Source organism: Aulostomus chinensis, chromosome 18 (genome assembly GCF_037954235.1).
Source record: "Aulostomus chinensis isolate RoL2024-O1b breed Wild chromosome 18, RoL_Achi_v1.0, whole genome shotgun sequence".
NCBI lineage: Eukaryota > Metazoa > Chordata > Actinopteri > Syngnathiformes > Aulostomidae > Aulostomus > Aulostomus chinensis.
In genome coordinates this window covers 1565001-1583122 of record NC_141337.1, presented here as the reverse complement: position 1 = coordinate 1583122, position 18122 = coordinate 1565001, and the positions used below count along the sequence as shown (strand labels likewise).

The 18122-nt window shown below is 48.4% G+C and overlaps 3 protein-coding genes across 4 annotated transcripts in view; 2 read left to right on the top strand and 1 right to left on the bottom strand.

The window, feature by feature from the left end:
- Positions 1–214: 214 nt before the first annotated feature.
- mfsd11 (major facilitator superfamily domain containing 11) lies at positions 215–10304 on the bottom strand. Its single transcript, XM_086186116.1, has 14 exons — positions 8866–10304; positions 7913–8052; positions 7763–7818; positions 6790–6897; positions 6639–6718; positions 6394–6490; positions 6245–6303; positions 5970–6129; positions 5185–5228; positions 5044–5109; positions 4846–4971; positions 4587–4761; positions 3705–3840; positions 215–3570 (listed from the first exon to the last, which is right to left on the bottom strand). Exons 2-14 carry the CDS (start codon positions 8006–8008, stop codon positions 3409–3411), a joined length of 1365 nt encoding a protein of 454 aa, XP_086042242.1. The 5' UTR covers positions 8009–8052; positions 8866–10304; the 3' UTR covers positions 215–3408.
- srsf2b (serine and arginine rich splicing factor 2b) lies at positions 9321–13685 on the top strand. Of its 2 annotated transcripts, XR_015110218.1 has the most exons (4): positions 9321–10209; positions 10537–10846; positions 11997–12068; positions 13494–13685. XR_015110218.1 is itself a non-coding variant. In XM_086186117.1 (3 exons), the coding sequence occupies exons 1-2, from the start codon at positions 9842–9844 to the stop codon at positions 10823–10825; spliced, it is 657 nt and encodes a 218-aa protein (XP_086042243.1). In that variant the 5' UTR covers positions 9321–9841; the 3' UTR covers positions 10826–10846; positions 11997–13685. The 2 variants fall into 2 exon arrangements, 1 of the variants encoding a protein (XP_086042243.1); XM_086186117.1 differs by having other exon boundaries at positions 11997–13685.
- Positions 13686–16242: 2557 nt separating this feature from the next.
- eif1 (eukaryotic translation initiation factor 1) overlaps positions 16243–18122 on the top strand; it is a 2557-nt gene continuing 677 nt past the window's right edge. Inside the window, exons 1-4 of the mRNA XM_086186114.1 lie at positions 16243–16444; positions 17167–17327; positions 17427–17528; positions 17619–18122. The exon at positions 17619–18122 is cut by the window's right edge and continues 677 nt beyond it. Of these exons, the coding sequence (XP_086042240.1) occupies positions 16414–16444; positions 17167–17327; positions 17427–17528; positions 17619–17663 (339 nt within the window). The 5' untranslated portion in view covers positions 16243–16413 and the 3' untranslated portion in view covers positions 17664–18122. The remainder of the gene's footprint in view (positions 16445–17166; positions 17328–17426; positions 17529–17618) is intronic.

Below are 18122 nucleotides of genomic sequence, written 5' to 3'. Positions count from 1 at the left end.
TTTGATTGCATTTCAATTAATTTACGAACATAAACGAGATCTCCATCAACGAGAGATGCTCTTGTTCGGTTTTGTCACATCAGAGCGCAAAGGAACTCTGACCACGCCCACGATGATTCAAAAGAAAACTACTCAGGATTTTAAAATTCAGTCTCGGCTCGTGTCAATCATTACACATCACCGCGTTGATAATTCATATCGAGCACGACAACCATTCAAAACCAACATTTTATTGATAATAAAAACAATAAAGAAAAAAAACTCCATCAGTTTCAACATTCAAGTATAAAATTCAGTTAATTTCCCTTCATGTCCTGGAAACAGCTGATTCAGCGATGATTCAAAATTAATTGATGAACAACGAAAGAGGAAAACAGCATCACGTCGACCACGACAGCAGTCCAGCTGACTGAGAGGACGGGGAAGATTTATGTGTGTGTGTGTGTGAGTGTGTGATTTGAGGGGAATCTGACTCATCAGACAACAATGAGCAACCGAATCATTGACGTGGTGATGTTGGATCCGAAGCGATGGCGCCATCAAGTCAAACCTCAGAGACGTGTGGGAACACACACGGATGAAAGCTGAACATGTTAAGAACAACTGAAGTGATTTTACCGATTTATATTCTCATCATGAGCAGGTCTTTACACAGAGAGACTAAACATAGTTTGTATCCACAAGATATCAGACCTTCCCACAATTAGATTAACGCGGGAAGAAACACCTCATGGCCACAAATGAATCACACTGAGGGAACAGAATTCAATCATTTGGTCCCAAACTCATCACATCAGGATCAGTCGTGCCAGGGTTGCATTCAGGGTCAAACCCACCAGGTCAGAGAAGACCAGTGCTGCGTTCAGGCTCGGACGTTTCCCGGTCAGGGCCGTTGGGCTGAGCGTCATGTTCAACTGCAACTATGGTTCCTGGTGATATGCTGCCCCCTGTTGGTACGGTGGGGGAAATGTGAGGCTTGTTCAGGTTCCCCTTCAGGGGCCGGTAGGAGGGCGTGAGGCTGGGAACACGTGAGGAGACACACGGGGAATTGTGACATTTTTAGATCTTTTTCTGTAGAATTGCAGAACTATCTCACAAATCCTATGAGATCGTGAATGAAGCACTGTGACATCATCACCAGCGTTACGACGAATGTGGACGCTCAGCTAAAACGCTTGTCAGCAAAGTGAAAAAAACATTCAATTTTCGCAAATCGGCGTCTTGTAGGAGGTGAGAAACAAGAAAGGCCCGCCGTTTTTTCTCCTCCTGGCACAAATTGAATCCAGTCAGCTGATTGTAATTATGAACGTTTTCCTGGAATTTCGAGTTGCATCCTCAGGACAACCTGGATCTGATTACAACTAAACTAATTAGCGCTCAGTGAGGGAAGATGCACTGATACTGAAAAAGAGAAGACGATGAAAATGTGGTTTCACTAAACCGCAGTGAAAGCAGCTTTAGTTTCCGTCCCTTTTAACTGCTTTTCTCAGTTTTCTCTCGGCCCTCGTCTGGTAAATGACGGGCAATAACAGGATGTGATCCGTGAAGGTCAATCTGAAGGTCGTGACTGAGGGACGCCCGGAGCCCATTTTGTCAGTTTTTCACTAAACCAGGTTGAAAATCTGCACTTTCACCAGAGCAGAGAAACTAATACAGGTGACACTAATGTTGCTTTCTACTGTCATCAAATCCCACAAAAAGATCAGAACAATGTGTTACTACAACTCCATACACACTGAATAGCTTCGTCTGAAAGGATGTAGCGCTTTTTTAGGGTAAAATTCATGCACTTTCAAGGTATGAAAGACAAACATTTGCAGAACTGCAGGATGTTTGAGATCTGAGCCTTCAAAGTTCAGCCTTGAATAGTCCTGATTGAATCTATTCTAAAAGACCACGTTCTCCTCTCGGGGACTGAGACAGAGGCTAGTTAGCTTAGCCCAATGGCTGGTAGTGGGAGGGAAGTGTTAGCATCAGCTAGCTCAGGTCCAGGCTAGTTAGCTTAGCCCAATGGCTGGTAGTGGGTGGGAAGTGTTAGCATCAGCTAGCTCAGGTCTGAGCTAGTTAGCTTAGCCCAATGGCTGATAGTGGGTGGGAAGTGTTAGCATCAGCTAGCTCAGGTCCAGGCTAGTTAGCTTAGCCCAATGGCTGGTAGTGGGTGGGAAGTGTTAGCATCAGCTAGCTCAGGTCCAGGCTAGTTAGCTTAGCCCAATGGCTAGTAGTGGGTGGCAAGTGTTAGCATCAGCTAGCTCAGGTCCAGGCTAGTTAGCTTAGCCCAATGGCTGGTAGTGGGTGGGAAGTGTTAGCATCAGCTAGTTCAGGTCCAGGCTAGTTAGCTTAGCCCAATGGCTGGTAGTGGGTGGAAGTGTTAGCATCAGCTAGCTCAGGTCCAGGATGCTGGTGTGTCCAGCAGGAATCCTCCTCCTCCTCATCATCAGTAGCAGCAGTCGCTCTTCTAGTCCTCAACAAACCTTTGGTTCTGTTGACCCAAGTTCCAGTGGAGCTTTGGAGGTGCTGCGTCAAATCACTGCTCCCAGTCAGGAAAGTAGTTCCGGCTACGTGTCTGATTCTACCACTACAACGTCTCCTCATTTTAAACTGGTATTCATCACCATGGTTACACACAACCCTCCTGATATTAATGCAGGTCAAGTGAAATAAATGCTAAGCGAACTAGCCTGGGTCTCAACCCTAAGAGAAAATCTTCACCTTCTTGTTCGTCTCTGGAGACGATGGACAAGAAGAGAATAAGAAAATAATTTATTGAAATTTTCATGGTTTGACAATTTCCCGAAAAAAATTGCAAGTTTAAGGAAAGAAACAGGAGAAACTTTGATGGAACTATTTTGAGTGGTGGATAAATCCTCTTTTGGTGCTCTCGTGAGTATTTCTGGCAGCAGAGTGTGTGTGTGTGTGTGTGTGTGTGTGTGTGTGTGTGTGTGTTGATGGTGATTAAGCAACATGTCATTGAGGCTCAGTTGAAGTTTTTAACTACTTTGAGGAACTTTGATAGACTTAAGTTTATCAAAGTTCCTGGGGTTTCATGGGATTTGGTGAGGGTGAGAAAATTAAAGAACATGACCAGACGTTCCGCTGGCGTCAGTGCAGCCGCCACCGCAGCAACAGCAAAGCAGCAGCTGATTCCGTCAGTTGAGGGATTTGCCACTGGTCTCATCTGAATCATCAATTATGGCAAAAGTGTTCAGATCAAAGGGTTTTCAGATCAGACTCAATCATGGCGGCAGCACGACTCAGCTCTTTGGTGGAGTGAAGATAAATGTTTTGATCCTGCCGTCCCATCCCGCCTCCTGCAGAGCGGCAGGCGCAGCAGCAACCACACGTACCACAGTGAGTCAGTCAGCAGAGGCTGGACACGTCCCTTGGTCCTCACCTCGTCCTCGCCGGCGGTCAGATGCTGTCGTAGTCGGACTCCTGCCTGCCGGACTCGGCCAGCCACTCTGCCACGAAGAAAGTCATGGAGCCAAGGAAGCCCACCAGAACCAGAATGAGCAGCTGCCAGTGGAGCAGCAGGTAGTTACTGTAGAAGAAGGCCAGCGCCGCCGTGATGGACTGAGGGGGAAACGTGACACGTTACCACGAGAGCACCGGACACCTGCTGCGACCCAGTAACGCCATTCTAGACGGAACGTGTCAGGGGTCGATCTGGTGAATGACAGCGGCTGTTCGCCGAGTTTGAAAGTCACCTGGATAAACTTGAAGACAGCGAAGGCGGGGGCGCTGTTCTCACGGAACATGAAGCCGATGATGCTGAGGAGCTGTGTGTTGAAGCAGCTGTCGCCGAGACCAAGCAGGAAGCTGCACAGCAACGCCACGCCCACACTGAGAAGAAAACACAAGAAGAGATCAAAGCTTTAGAGTCGCCTCAGATTTTTGCTGAATTTCTACTTCAGAGTTCCCGTTTTTCCAGAACTTCAAGGAACACGACAAACAGCAAACAGCACCGTGTCGTTTCCTGGAAACATCGCTCGCCTCGATCTACTCTAGCAACGTTTCTCACACTTGGTCGAACTCCGGCTATTTTGATTGGTTGAAATGATGAGATCCGTACGTATTCGCGCTCCTACTCACTAAATAAGGAACCGAGTAGCAAACCCGACCCAAAGGGGCTGGTTGGTCCGTCCTGGGCTCCTGTGACTGCAACGTAAATCTGGCGAGCCTCCTTTAACTCTCTTGTTCTGACTGGATGTTCAATTTGCTCTGATATGAAAGATCATAAAATAAAGAGGTGAATGTGTTTCTTACACCAGAAAACATCCGCAGTTAAAAAGGACACCAACTTGTGGTCTGGAGACCAATCAAATAAAACCGCTGCTTGTCTCGTCGGCTCCTCATGAGGAAGAACAGGAGTCTGCCTCACATCTGCTGCTATGTGTTTTTACTCCTGAGCTCTTCCAGCCAATCAAAGGCTTCAGTTTAGATGTGAGCACGCTGGAGGATTCGTGGCTTGGTGCCAATGCAAATTAGGGTTACTGGACATCACATATTTTACACACATATCAGAAGAATATGTTTTAACTGGTGATTTTGTTTCTCTGGTCTCACACCCTCGCGGCGCCCGCTCCCACCTGGGGCTGATGTAGGCCTGCAGGTCGGTTCCTGCCTCCGGGGCCAGAGGAGCGTCACTGGCAATGTTGAGGAAAATCAGGTAAAAGGCAACAAAATGAGTGATGAGCCCCAGCAGCACCACGGGGTTTCTCCCAAACCGGTTGCACTTGTTCAGCATCCCAAACACACCCCCTCCTGGCCGGGGGGAGACACAGTGGCGTTAATGCGATGATTACATCACGAAGATGGCTGAAAACCGTCGCAGTGCAGCGGGCTCACCTAAGATCTCTCCCAAGCCGATGCAGATGCCAGAGATGCCAATCAAACTCTTTGCGTCAAGGCCAAACTTTGTCATGGCTCCGATGCATGTTCCGTACACCCCGCTGTAGAAGGTGAGCTCCAAGCCTGGCGGGTGGAGAGAGCATCGTCACGCTCCGCACGCTGCTGTGACACACCTGAATAGGTCTTGAAACGCACCTGTGTATCCAATAGACAAGCTGAGCAGCAGCATCTCTCTGGTGACGAAGAGTCTACACGCTTGGACTACAAACGAGGAGACGAACATTAGCAGGAGGGACGAGAGAGTTCAAGTCTCACTGTCACAGGAAAGTGTCTCACCGAAGGCATCCTTGGCCTGAGAGCAGAGGTCCGAGCGCAGCGAGCTGAAAGACGAGCACACGTGAGAAGAAGAGGCGCAAACAGTGAGTTGACACACCCACAGCTGACCAGGCCACTGCCAAGGACCAGGATCCTGTCCCACAGAGTCCTGATGCTGACCTTTCCCAAGCCTCCACCCCAGTGAACAGTTATCATGGCAACAGTGCATTGCAGTGATGACAAATGTAGGAAAGACAACAGAGGGTAGCATTTACAGCTGAAGGTCACCTGAAAGATAACTTCTGTCCTCCTCTTGCAGTGAACATACAGAGACTTTTCTCTGGATGTCTCGCTTAAAAAATGTTAGTTTGGGCGAGAAATAAGAGAGAGGAGAGACCGATCGCCCCCCCCCCCCCCCCCGATCGATGAGTCGATTATCGATAGCGCAGCTCATGATTCAGGGGTCCAATAAAACCTGCACCTCTGCTCATAGTCGGCCTCAAACAACGTTTGAGTTCACATTTGTCCACTGAAGGAAGGCATTTAAAAGGTCCTTTAAATCCCAGTGACATCACACTGTGGTCAGAACAACATGGAGATCAGACGCCACTGAACACGTTAAACTGCAGTGGGGCAGGAGGCATCAGACATCCAGCTGCTGAACTTACAGCCACATGTTCATAGCTTCTGGACAACTTTACCAGGGATTTTCTCTGCAACATTCTGGTATGCGTGGAATTCTCATGACACTAAATCAACATTAGATTTCCAAGTTTCCCAGAATTCCTGGGAATCAGGACCCTCACCTCCCTGAGGTGCTGCTCTCTGTCAAATCAGAAGGCAGCAGTGATTCAGAGCCGTCAGCTGGAGCAGATTCAGAGTCGGGCTTCCGGATCAGGAAGAAGAGGAAGCAACCGACCAGGCTGATGACGGTGAGAGAGATGAACACGGTCCGCCGGTCTTTGTCTGGGACACATGAGTCACGCGTGTAAAATGAGAAGTGGCAGCAACACAGGAACAGAAATCCATGAACAGCTCCCTGTTGTGACACACATTTAATCAAGTGCAACGGGCTTCCTACCTGTTACGTGGACGTGTCCGTGCCAGGCGCAGTAGATGTACAGATTTCCAAAGAATAAGCTGCAACACATGGGAAAGGTTGAGCTCCTGAAATTCTCTTTTGTGGAGGGAAAAAAAAAACCTTGAGATCAAAATTGACAAAAAGTTCACCTGAACTGGAGCAGAGCCCAAAATATGCCGCTGTTTCTGCCTATGTTGGAGTCAGTGGAGTTGATGGCGAGCACGTTTCCCTGAGCCGTCCACAAGACTGGAGGACAAACAAGGACACATGACAATGAACCACACCCGAACTATACAATGGTGCTCCTCAGGGCTCTGTCTCAGGTCCTCTCTCTCACTTCCCATTGGACAACAAACAGCCTCATCCCTGCCATATTATTTTGATGCCAATTTACCTGCTGCTCCGATTCCCACCAACACGGAGGCTGTGTAGAAGCTCCAGGTGTACGGGTAAATGAACATGGCGATGTAGCCGCTGTGGAAGATGAGAGAAGCATTAGGAGGCGGCTCATTGCATCGGGGCCATTTTAGCCGTTGTTGACTTACCTGTACAAAAGCCCACTAAAAAACATCGACAGCTGCGGTCCGATGATGGCAACCACGGAAGGAGCAATGAGGTTGGAGGCCGAGAATACGCCATAGATGATGGCCATGCTACAAGAGGCAGACGGGAGGTTCAGTAGCGTCTGAGGGGAACCGTGTCCTCGAATCACCAAGAGATTTTATGTTTACACTTTAAAGTAGATCTTTTACAAGAGAGGAGCATCAGGTTTAATGAACCTCCAAGATTAACCGTCTCTTAGGCGCGTCGACCACGACAGAAATGAGCACGGTGACCACGGAGGGTCAAGTCACGTCAGCTGAAATGATGCGACTGACCGGCTGTGAGCAGCGCTCGGGTTTCACAGCCGTCGCCAGAGACTGAATTCAATTTGTTACCGACTTCGATTTTACTGTGATTTCATGACAACAAAGAGATTCCAGTCACACCCAACAACCACACAACCATGTTGATTTGCACAAAGCGTGACTTAATTCTCTGAAATGTCTCGTCACAAAACGGCAAGTCAGCAACTTCTAAAGTGCTGGTTTTGGTATGAAACCCAGGTGTGATCAGCTTCAGTAACTCTGACTTCACGGAACTCTTCTGTCTCTTGTCTCTGGCTTCAGACACGCACATAAACGGTCCCAACATGAACGCAGATTTGACAGTTAAAGACTAAAGTGGCATTATTTCAAATTCTGTTTTTTGAGCTGGACATTTTGAAGTTTGCTCTGTGATTCAGACTCAAATACTGCTTTTCCTAAGTCCACACTGACTGAGGCTGATGTTTCCCAAAACCAAGACCCACAGACTGATCTTTGTTCCCTAAAACGGTTCACCTCAGATTTAATTAGCCTCCGGGGATTGATTATTCGGATCAATGGTGTCTATTCAGACTATGAGTCCCAGCAGGACTCGCCCCCTCTGATATCTGCACCCATGCTTTCAGCTGAAGCTTCAGCTCACCCAGATTACCTGGTGTATCCGCTCCCGTGGAAGTCGGTGCTGTTGAAACTCTTGATGACAGTTTGCTGTCAAGATTAAAAAAAAAGAAAAAAAGGGCCTCTCAGATGGATTACCTGACGTGTGAGCGGAGTGAGGTGAACGCCAGTCAGCAGAACTCACCTCTATGTTGCCACATGTTTGAAAAGCAGTAAACATGAACATGAAGCCGAAGCCGAGGATGATGATGTTTAGCAGCTTCTTCCCCTCTGGACTCATTTTGCAGGATATTTGCAAATTTCTGGATGAGGAAACTAAATGTCCTGCGAGAGGGAGGGAGGGAGGGAGAGAGAGAGAACGAGAAGAGTGCATAAAAACCAAAGCACTTCTGATCCACTGATTATCGTGCGGCCCACAATTGGTTTAGATATTTGACATTTTAGATCATTGTTATCAGGATTTTTTATTTTTATAGTTGGATGACAGTCGGCTGAGAACTCAAGACTCTACGGAGCCACTTTACTAACGCGCTTTAATTTTCAATATATTCAAAGTTTCCACTCCATGCATGTTTGAAAACACATTTGATGTTCATATTCATAGAGAAACTTCCATCCAAGATGGGTTGGAGTTTGTTTTGCTGTAAATCTTAAGATTTACTGTCACTGAGGATCGGCACCAAGTATCAGTTATTGCCTTATTGATTTACTGATTATTGATCAGCGCTGAGCAAACACCATCGGCTGATCACCACCTGAAAGTGCAGACCCCAGGAACACTGCCAAGGCTGTGACACACAACACAGGGCTCACTGCTTGCAACAAATACAATTAAATTCCCTTTGATGACCTCATATCAACCTGCAGGAGACTGCAGCAGCGAACACCCCTGGCAGAGGGCGAAAGCCTGAACTAAAAGCTGGTTTAGTTCAGACTGAGTCTCGTCAGGCGGCGTGGCTGTGCCGCAGCGGACAGCGGATGATCGCGGTTACAGTACAGACTACCTTTGTTTTTACTGTAAACAAAGGAATATTTACTCGATTGAACATCTTCATTGAGTTCATTTCTTAAAATACATTCAGAGAAGAAGAAGAAGACCAACTGGACGCCAAGTTTAGGAAAATATAAGAAACTTACCAACAATTCGGCAGCTCTTTTTTAGCTAGTAGAGCCTAAAGGAGCTTTCTCGGCCCTGTTAGAGGGTCCCGGGAAGTCCAGAAACCTTTTCCATTCCTCCCCCAAGTTCGGGCTTTAAACAAAAAACAGCATAACCGAGTCAGTCGAGGAAGTCGGCTTCTATTAACCAGCACCGGTTAACAGCATCACAACCAAACTCGACTCAGTCATGTGAATAAATCAGCTGACGGTGGCGTCGCGCCCCGGATAGCGCTGCTAGCATAAAACCGCCGATCTACAAACTACCAGCGAAGAAGAAGGTCACTGCAACGGGCGTGCGTCAACCCATCCAGGTGAGTTGTGCTCCTTTGAGAAAAGGAACGGTTTCACTTCCGGGTTGTTCAGTTTGGCGAGTTCAGGTTTTTACACAGAAAATAAAACTATAAACTCCTGCTGTGTCCTCAGTCACTCGTTTTTCATTCGTTGATTTCGCTGACGTGTTACTAACGGTAACTTTTGGTCTGTTTTTCACATTTGACAGGAAGTTTCCATTGTTTTAAATTAAATATTTGTTTAAAGTTAAAGAATGACCGCAAATGTTAAAGCTAAGTAGCAGCATTGGCAGCTGGACATGAGGGGAGAGAACTACACCTTCACACGGTATAAAATAACTTCTACACAGAGGCTTTTATATAATCGTAGACGCAAAAGACAAGACGAATACGAACCAACATTTACGTTTAATCGCGCTAGCAGTTTTTTCCTCCTCAGTTCCACAAGGGGGCGCCGCTTGGACACCGAGCGTCTATTTCCGGAGTAGAGGAAGTAGTTCATCACTCTGAGCTCTGCTAAACGGCGCGGACGGAGTTGCTTTTGTGAGAAATCGGCGGGTTTTTCTTGATCCAAATTTACCGAGAGGGTGACGTCGGTCTTTTTCGTGGTCCCGTTATTAACCGTTCTGTCGAGGGCTAACGGGCCTTAACGGCTAACAACCACCATGAGCTACGGTAGGCCTCCGCCCGACGTCGACGGCATGACTTCCCTCAAAGTGGACAACCTAACGTACCGAACGACTCCCGAGACCCTCAGACGGGTTTTTGAGAAGTACGGCCGGGTGGGGGACGTCTACATCCCCCGCGATCGCTACTCCAAGGACAGCCGGGGCTTTGCGTTTGTGCGGTTCCACGACAAACGGGACGCCGAGGACGCGATGGACGCCATGGACGGCGCGCTTCTCGACGGGCGCGAGTTGCGGGTCCAGATGGCCCGTTACGGAAGACCCCCGGATTCCCACTACGGTGGCGGGCGCCGAGGAGGAGGAGGGCCGCCCCGGAGGTACGGGGGGTACGGTCGCCGAAGCAGAAGGTGAGAAAAACACGTTTTTGTTGAATAAACACGACCAGCCCGCGAGCATGCGCAGTCTGGGGGACCTGACGAGCAGCGGAATTGATCGTAGAGCACGAGGGAAGTGCTGTTGTTAACCAAGTGTGTAACCACCGACTGAAACCACGTGACGTGTTTATGAGCTTAGTGTTGCAGCTTCATCTCACCTGGGGGGGGGGGGTTCAGGAGTTCCCTCACCTGTTCCAGGTGGGCTTGAACACTAATTAGAGCGTAACACCCGGGAGACTCAGCGTGCTTCCAGCTGCTGACAGCCTGTGGATTCTAACTCGAAGCGCTCAATGTCCGCAGCTCCTCCCGCAGCAGAAGACGCAGTAGATCCCGCAGCAGGAGCCGCTCTCGCTCCCGGAGCCGGTCCCGCTACAGCAGGTCCAGGTCACGGTCTTACTCCCGATCCAAGTCCCGCTCTCCCAAGAGCAAGAAGACCAAAGCCAAGTCCCACTCCCGTTCCAGATCAAGATCCAGGTCCCGGTCCAAGTCAAAGTCCAGAAGCCGCACCCCTTCCTCAAAAAGAGGGTCCAGGTCCAGATCTAAAAGCCAGCCCAAATCCGCAGCAGAAAATGGAAACGAATCCCCGTAGAGCTGAGTCCATCAGCAGCAGGTGAGTGACAGCTGAAGGGGTGAGTCCTGGGGGGAGAAGTGGGATGGATCTCTGTTGGCACTTTGCTTGTTTACACAGAACCAGACAGTGGTGGCGTGAACCCGAGTAGATGAAGACGTCCACTCGGTCTGTTCCTGCGGTGGTAGAACTAAAGGCTTTACCTGTGTGTTTTTTTTTGGGGGGGGGGGGGGGCACACGTACTCTCAGAGCGGTGGAGCAACTTTCTAGTGTCTCAGTGGAAGATTAGAAGCAACAGAGAAGGAAATCTGATGGCGTTCCTAACAAACCAACTACCTAAAGATGTTTGTTGTGTCCATAATAATTTCTGCTGATGCAAAAATACGTCGCCATCTGTGTGCATGAAGCCATGTGAGAGGCGCCTGAGGCGGAAATGTGCTTCCTAACGAAGGTGGTGGAAGGTTTGGCTTTGAACCACCTGGGTTACCAGGGCACCACTGACGCCAGAGTGTTGACAGACTGAAGTTCTTGACTAAGAACCGAACTTGTTAGACTAGTTATTCTGGTTCCACCCTCAATTTTGTCGCTTATTTTTTATTCAGAATTTATTTTCTATCATTCATCACCCATCACCACACGCATGTTGGAAGAGTTTTTGGAGGGCTCTGTTTCCATCGCCACTGAGCCGGCTATTTCTCTGCAGCCTGCAGGGCCTCCCTGCCCCGGGGGCCCAAGGGGATTGGGTGGTGTTGTGTTGTTGCCTCATCTTCAGTTGGTACATTTGTGATACGTTGGTCCGATGACCAGGAGTCTTCATCACTGTCAACAACATGAACCTGTCGCAGGCTGAAGTTGCTAACTTGAGCTATAGCGACTGTTCGTTAGCAAACGTTAGCCCACTGCTCATTGAAATCACTGCTGTGACCTGAAGGCGTCATTCACTGTTCAGTTGTCATGACACGTGGACTTTAAAGTTCTGATGAGAGGCAGCGCCGGAGGGTTCCGGTGGGTTCCGGCACCAGAGAAGATCGAAGACACTGCGACATGTTGATGTGTGTGGATTCACGTGAAAAGTCCCGGTCCACTTAAACGGCATGACCCTCTCGCATCAAACCAGCTAATTACTCTCTATTATGAGTCAAATATTTTGCTCTGATGAATGCCTGATTAAACAAATCTGTCTGTTTCTCAGTTTTCAGGTGATGACTTAAGAACTCCAAGTCCAAGGTGGATCCACCCGACCCCCCGTGTCCCGCTGTGAAAGGTTATTACTTCAGTCTGTTTGACCCTTTCAGCCTCAGAAAGGCCTTTTCATTTCTTTGTGCTGTGATTTTATTTCCTCGTCCGTCTGATGTTAAACATCTGAGTTAGGTTTCGTCCCCCCCCCCCCCCCCCCCCTCCTGCTGAGGCCTCTTAGTTGAGTTCAGCATAGTCGAGCTTTCTCTGGGTTTCCTGCCGTTACTGATGAAGGTTCTTCAGCCGCCGTCACTGCTGGATCAGTCGTGAGGTCACAATTAGGGGCCAGTCAGCAGATCGGCCTCAATACTTTAGCGGAAGCGCCGCGCTCCTCCGTGTCGACTCGCTCTGTTTCCACAGATCCCGTTTCCTTTGCACGTTCCCGCCTCTGTGTGGCTGGTCGTGTCCATCAGGGATGAAGAACTGTCTTGGTAAACACTTTTTTCCCAAAGTTTTGTGCTCACTTGAGGCTGTTTTTGCATTTATCAACAAAAAAGAAGCGTACGTGCACAACTCGGCACCAACGCAACCCTGGGCCATGGACAAGGACAGAAACCAGAGGACCAAATTTTACAAGTTGAGAATAAAGTTGGATGATCTTAAGTTAAATCCAAATATCTTGAGAATAAATCCGTTTGTTTGTCCAAGTTTCCGTTGATTCTTCTTAACAGACGCTGTTTTTGGCACCGTTGCTCTTGATGACCACACTGTGAAAAGCTTCCTTTTTAAAAAGTCAAAAAATGGAGGACAAGGTTGTTGCTGAAGCGTCCGGACCCTGAAACAGGCGGTCAGCCCTGTGGACTGGCAGCCAGTGCCAGCGTGTGTCCTGTTAGGCCACTGCAGCATCGGCGCTCGTGCCAGGGAACCGTGAGCTGACCAGCACGCAGGCTGGCCTCTTGCTGCCAGTGCCGATGCTGCAGTGGTGACACAGGCGTTCCTGCCATCAGCCCCTCCCACCTGTCAGCACCTCGCCTTCATGACTGCGCCGTGGCTTTCGGCTGATGGTATCCGAGTTGTCCCCTCCCTCCCTGGCCCTTGTCCTCCATCACTGCTTCCGTGAACTCGTTTTAATGGCGTTTTGATTTTCAAGATTGGGAATGGTGAAATTTAAGACTGCCAGTTTTGTTTACGTTCTCCAGCTCGCTGAGGGGATTTTTGTCCTCTTAAAAAGTCGACGCGTGCGCGAGCAGAATCAACACCGCGACCTGAATTAAACCCAGAGTTAGCTCGAGCTGATCTTGATAAGTTTAGTTTGATGGCAACGGCTGGACAAAGATCCTCGTTGACACAAAATTCCTTGAATTTTCCGTTTCTCCCGAGTTTCTGTTCTTCAATGACGTGATTGGACAGTTTGCATTGATGTAATAAAACTTTACAGGACGTGACAGCCTGGACTTTAGACGTGACTTTCTTTGATTCTAATTCTGTTGTGTATCTTGTTTTTGTGCACTAGGCGCAGTTGTGTAGCAGTTGAGTTTTGCTGGTTAGCTGTTAAGGTGGCGTGTTGCTCTGCTGAGTGATTGGATGAGTCCAGTATTCTCCAGAACTCCCAGTGGTACACTTGCTGCGGCTCTCGCTCGCTGTACAATGACATGTTTTCCCATTAATGCTCATGTGACTTTGATTAAAGATCAGCTGATTTATCTACGGGAGTTGGTTGTTTTTATTTCATGTGGAATTTGCAGTGGGAAATCCGGCAGTTATGACATCATCACTCAATTCTAGTCCGCTCTGTGGGGGGAGAACAAACATGCAAGCTCTTCAACTTTGGTTTGGACTGATTCAGTTTTGGAGGTCAAAGGTCACTGTGTCCTCACAGCAGGATTTGTCCGTCACTGAAGGAGTCGCTTGCAGATTATGACAGAATTCACACAGTGAAAAATCAGTTACGTTTCTTCAAAGTCTGCACGGGAACCAGTGACTAATAAGCTGTAGGCTGCCGTGTGCTCGGGGAGCGACGCGAGCGCCCTGAACGTGCTTGACGAACAGTTTTACGATGAAGTGGATTTCAACTATAAAAGCATAAAACTGTCAGGTGATCAGCAGACACAAATGTCTTCTGAACAAACCTGGTGGGACGATAACGTTTCTTCAATCTGTCACAGATTTTGAAGTTGGCGTGACGAGGCTTCGCTGCCTAAACGGCTGAAATTTCTCAATTTCAGGTAAATTCAATCAGGCAGACGAGTAAATGTTCAAAACCTGACATTGTGTCAAACCATTAAAACGACTTCCCCCACGAGTGCTCGTCAACCTCACATGGAATTAGTATTTTTGAGCTTCTTGTTCCATGAAATGTCCCCCTGTGCTTGAGACGCGTTTCCTTTGCTGAGACAACTCTGATGGATGAGTGTGTCATTAACTGTGCTCAGCTAACACATCTTTCATCCTTTCACTCTCATTGCCGTCCATCACGCTCACTTTGTTTCTTTTCCAAAAGTCTGTTCCGTGATCAAATTGGCTTACATCTGTTTTATTTTAAAGAAATAACTTGAAATTTTCATAATAAATTAGCAAAATAAAGACAAATACTTTGAGAATGTCAAGAAAATCAACGATCGGATGAAGCGTGTACTTCAGTGCGATGCTCTTCGATTGTGTGTATTTGAATGCACATGACAGGTGAACGAATGCTGCGTTCAGGAGCCTGTCAGGCTTCAGTTATGGTTTAGATCAGACGCTCATAGAAACGATTCCCTGTTCTGCCACAAGTCCCCTCACCCACCCTGAGATCCTGACGTGTCAGTCGACGGTGAAACGGAGTAAAGCTTTCAGGCTTTTCTGGTAAAACACCTGAGGACAGAGCAGGAGAAGTAGGAAGTCAGTAGCACCAACTTTATCCGCTGTAGCAGCGTTCAAATATAGCAGACGGGCTCATGTAGCAGAGCAGCTCAACAAACAGGAGACGCGTCGCTGGCCTGGCTTGCATGTTTCTATTTTGAACGCAGGACATTATCTTGTTTTCCTTGGACACAGAGGGACATATCGGGGACACCTGGTGCTGCTTAGAAAAGTTGAAATTAGATTTTGAGCTCACAAACTCAAAGCAGTAACTGGGAGAACTTGATAGAGCCCTGACGTCTGCAGGAGCAGCCGGTCAGCAGCCACTCCCACCTGGAGTTCCCTGGGCTCATCTGTGGGGACGCGTGATGTCACAAAACCTCATTGATTTGGGATCTGTGCCTGACTTGAATATAATAGTTCAGTTTATTGACGCAAATCAATTGGAATATAATGACAAGGCCATCATTTCACGGAGATGTGGAACGGCACACACAGACTTATTGGGGGAGTTTTTAAAAAATGCGGTCTGTACACAATACACTGACATCCAGTCTGGAGACGAGCGAGCGCCCCAGCGGCACGAAGCGGCCCCAATCGGGAGCAACTTCTGGAAGTACCTGAACTGAGTAATGATGTTTCGTAGAACGAGATGAAAGATCAAAGCTTCTGGATTACAGAGTAACAAAGAAGTCCTCAGCCTCCTGAGGCACATGACACCAACAGTGTTTGAGTCACCAAACAGGAGCGTGGACTTGTTAAAAACTACTTTCAGTGGCTTTCCCGTCAACAATGTGTTTCTTTGCTTTCTTTTTTGTTCGACTTTAGAAAAATGGATTTTGGAGTGGGAACTGGTACATTTGGAAAAATCCAGCATGGGGTGTTCAGCCAGGCCATCAGTCACTGAGTGAGGAGGCAGTTACTCACTGGGGGGGGGGGGGGGGGGGGCACTGGGAGAGTCTTGATAGGATGGAATCCTGCGACGACTCGGGATTTGGTCTGAGAACAAAGTCAAGAATTTGGAGGTCAGATGAGGACATGGCAGACATCGGAGGGACTGAAGCCATCATCAGAATCAGGATAAACCTGGAATGACGGTTGTGCACAGAGAGTGAATGAGCGCAGAGTAACACACGGACGGGCCCGGCTGAGCTGGAGGGCCCCAGCTGCACCGCCATCATCTAAACCTGATCCTCTGTCCAGGTGAGGACGACCGCTGGCCGCCCGACCCTCCAGTCAGCAGCCGCAGGCTCCTTTGAACGAGGTGACTTGGAAGATTTTATTTACAGACATTTGTAATCTTCCGTGCTGAGAATTGCGTTGCCAAAAGGTGTGGTGGCGTCGACGTCGGCGTTTGTCCCGTAAATGACGTCATCTGCGTGTTGACGCCAGATTCGGGGCGGGGCTATAAGGGCTTGTTTTCTAAAGCTTCGACGGCGAAGGTCCGACTCCATTTTGTGAGCGCCTGAGAGCAGCGACGATCCTCATCCCCGTTTCAACGCAAATTCCCAGAATCGACAAACAAGTCACAGTTAGCCGACCAGCCGCTCGCTAACCAAGTTATTATCCGAAAGGAAAGGAAATCTTATCGTATGTCCGCTATTCAGAACCTCCAAACTTTTGGTGAGTGATTTATTTATTGCTGTTTCATGAGACGAGGTGGGGGAAGGGCGAGTGCTAACTTAACTACTGTTCGTGTATCAACGGTTTTTTTTCTTTGCTTTTTTTAACCGCCGTTGATTATGGAAGTTTTGTTTAAGTGTTTAACAGATTTGATGTAAGCCCGGTCGAATGGAAGCGTAGTATTTTTGGGGGGGTCAAGTTGAAGAATCGGGCGCTAGCCGGCTAGCTGGCCTGTGCTCATTTAGCGGACGCCATTAGGCCTAAATCTTTCCACCAGTCCGTTAGCTTATTCTTCACGTCTGTGCGTGTTGCCGTTGAAATTCTGACAGCTCGTAACTGTTGTGACGTGACATCGCCTCCATTCGGCTCACCATCGGATTTAAATTTTGATTCCTCGTCGCTGCGACTGGAAGTTGCTGAATCATGACTTAACTGCATTTTCAACAGTAGTGTTGGCATGCTAAAGGATGTAGCCTAGCAGCGGCTGACCTAGCCGATCTGCTACACAGTTGGGTAGCGTAGTTAGCTTGTACGTGTACGCAGGCTGTTTGAAACATGAGCCCTCCACGGAGGATGTCATGACGGATGTTGATGAGGCGGTGATGTGTGGCGGTAGCACTGTTGACGATGGAGGGGGTTGACCTCCTTTTTCTGTGCCTTATTTCGGTCTGTCTTGAGTGTTTTTGGACATTAAGCCGCCTGTCTTCCTCTCTTCTCTGCAGACCCCTTTGCTGATGCAAATAAGGGTGATGACCTCCTCGGAGGGTCAGAGGACTACATCCACATAAGAATCCAACAGCGGAACGGCAGGAAGACCCTCACCACTGTCCAGGGCATCGCTGTCGACTATGACAAGAAGAAGCTAGTCAAGCACTTCAAGAAGGTAGGACTTCTGGCGTGCCATCATGGTGTCTTCATCGCATGTTGCGATTCTCTGTCTGTACTCTATAAACATTTGTCTCCTCTGTTTGGGCCCGAACAGAAGTTTGCCTGCAATGGGACAGTGATTGAGCACCCAGAGTATGGTGAAGTGATCCAACTTCAGGGAGACCAGCGCAAGAATATCTGCCAGTTCCTCATTGATGTGGGTCTTAGTTGAACAACTATTTTGAAGTTCTTGGTTTCATGTTGGGGTGATGCCCAATGGTGTTAATGTTGACTGTTTCTCTTGCAGGTTGGCCTGGCCAAAGAGGATCAGCTCAAAATCCACGGCTTCTAGAAGCTGCCAGCAGCCCTCTCCCCTTCTCTCCTGGAAGGCCATTAAACTCCCCCACCCCCCTCCTGTGTGCTGCTGTTGCTCTTCCTCCCCCCTTGCAGCCCCACCAGCTCCTGTTAGCTAACACGTGAATTACCTCTGACAAACATGGGACTCTGTAACACCACCACCTCCCGACACCACCAGGGGGCAGGCTCGCTCTCAATAAGACACACCACTGCAGCTCCACATGACATCAGGGATGAGTGGTGATGACCCTCCTACACACACTACCCCCTCCCCTATCCTCTGTGTTTATTTCCTTTTTAATTTTTTTCTTTTTAGGTATTGTGCCCCAAGGCACTGATTAATGTAACTTTTGTTTTGTATTTCAAGGTTTCAATAAAATGATGAGTCTCCATATAAGGAGTGGAGTGGTGTCATGGGACTGGGGTGGGGCCGGGTGTGTGCAGGAAGGTCATG

Coding starts and splice junctions, on each gene's coding strand:
- mfsd11 (XM_086186116.1), bottom strand. CDS start 8,008: ATGAGTCCAGAGGGGAAGAAGCTGCTAAACATCATCATCCTCGGCTTC. Junction 6,719..6,789: donor TTTAGTGGGCTTTTGTACAG/GTAAGTCAACAA, acceptor CATCTTCCACAG/CGGCTACATCGCCATGTTCA. Junction 4,972..5,043: donor CTTGTCTATTGGATACACAG/GTGCGTTTCAAG, acceptor TCCACCCGCCAG/GCTTGGAGCTCACCTTCTAC.
- srsf2b (XM_086186117.1), top strand. CDS start 9,842: ATGAGCTACGGTAGGCCTCCGCCCGACGTCGACGGCATGACTTCCCTC. Junction 10,210..10,536: donor TACGGTCGCCGAAGCAGAAG/GTGAGAAAAACA, acceptor CAATGTCCGCAG/CTCCTCCCGCAGCAGAAGAC.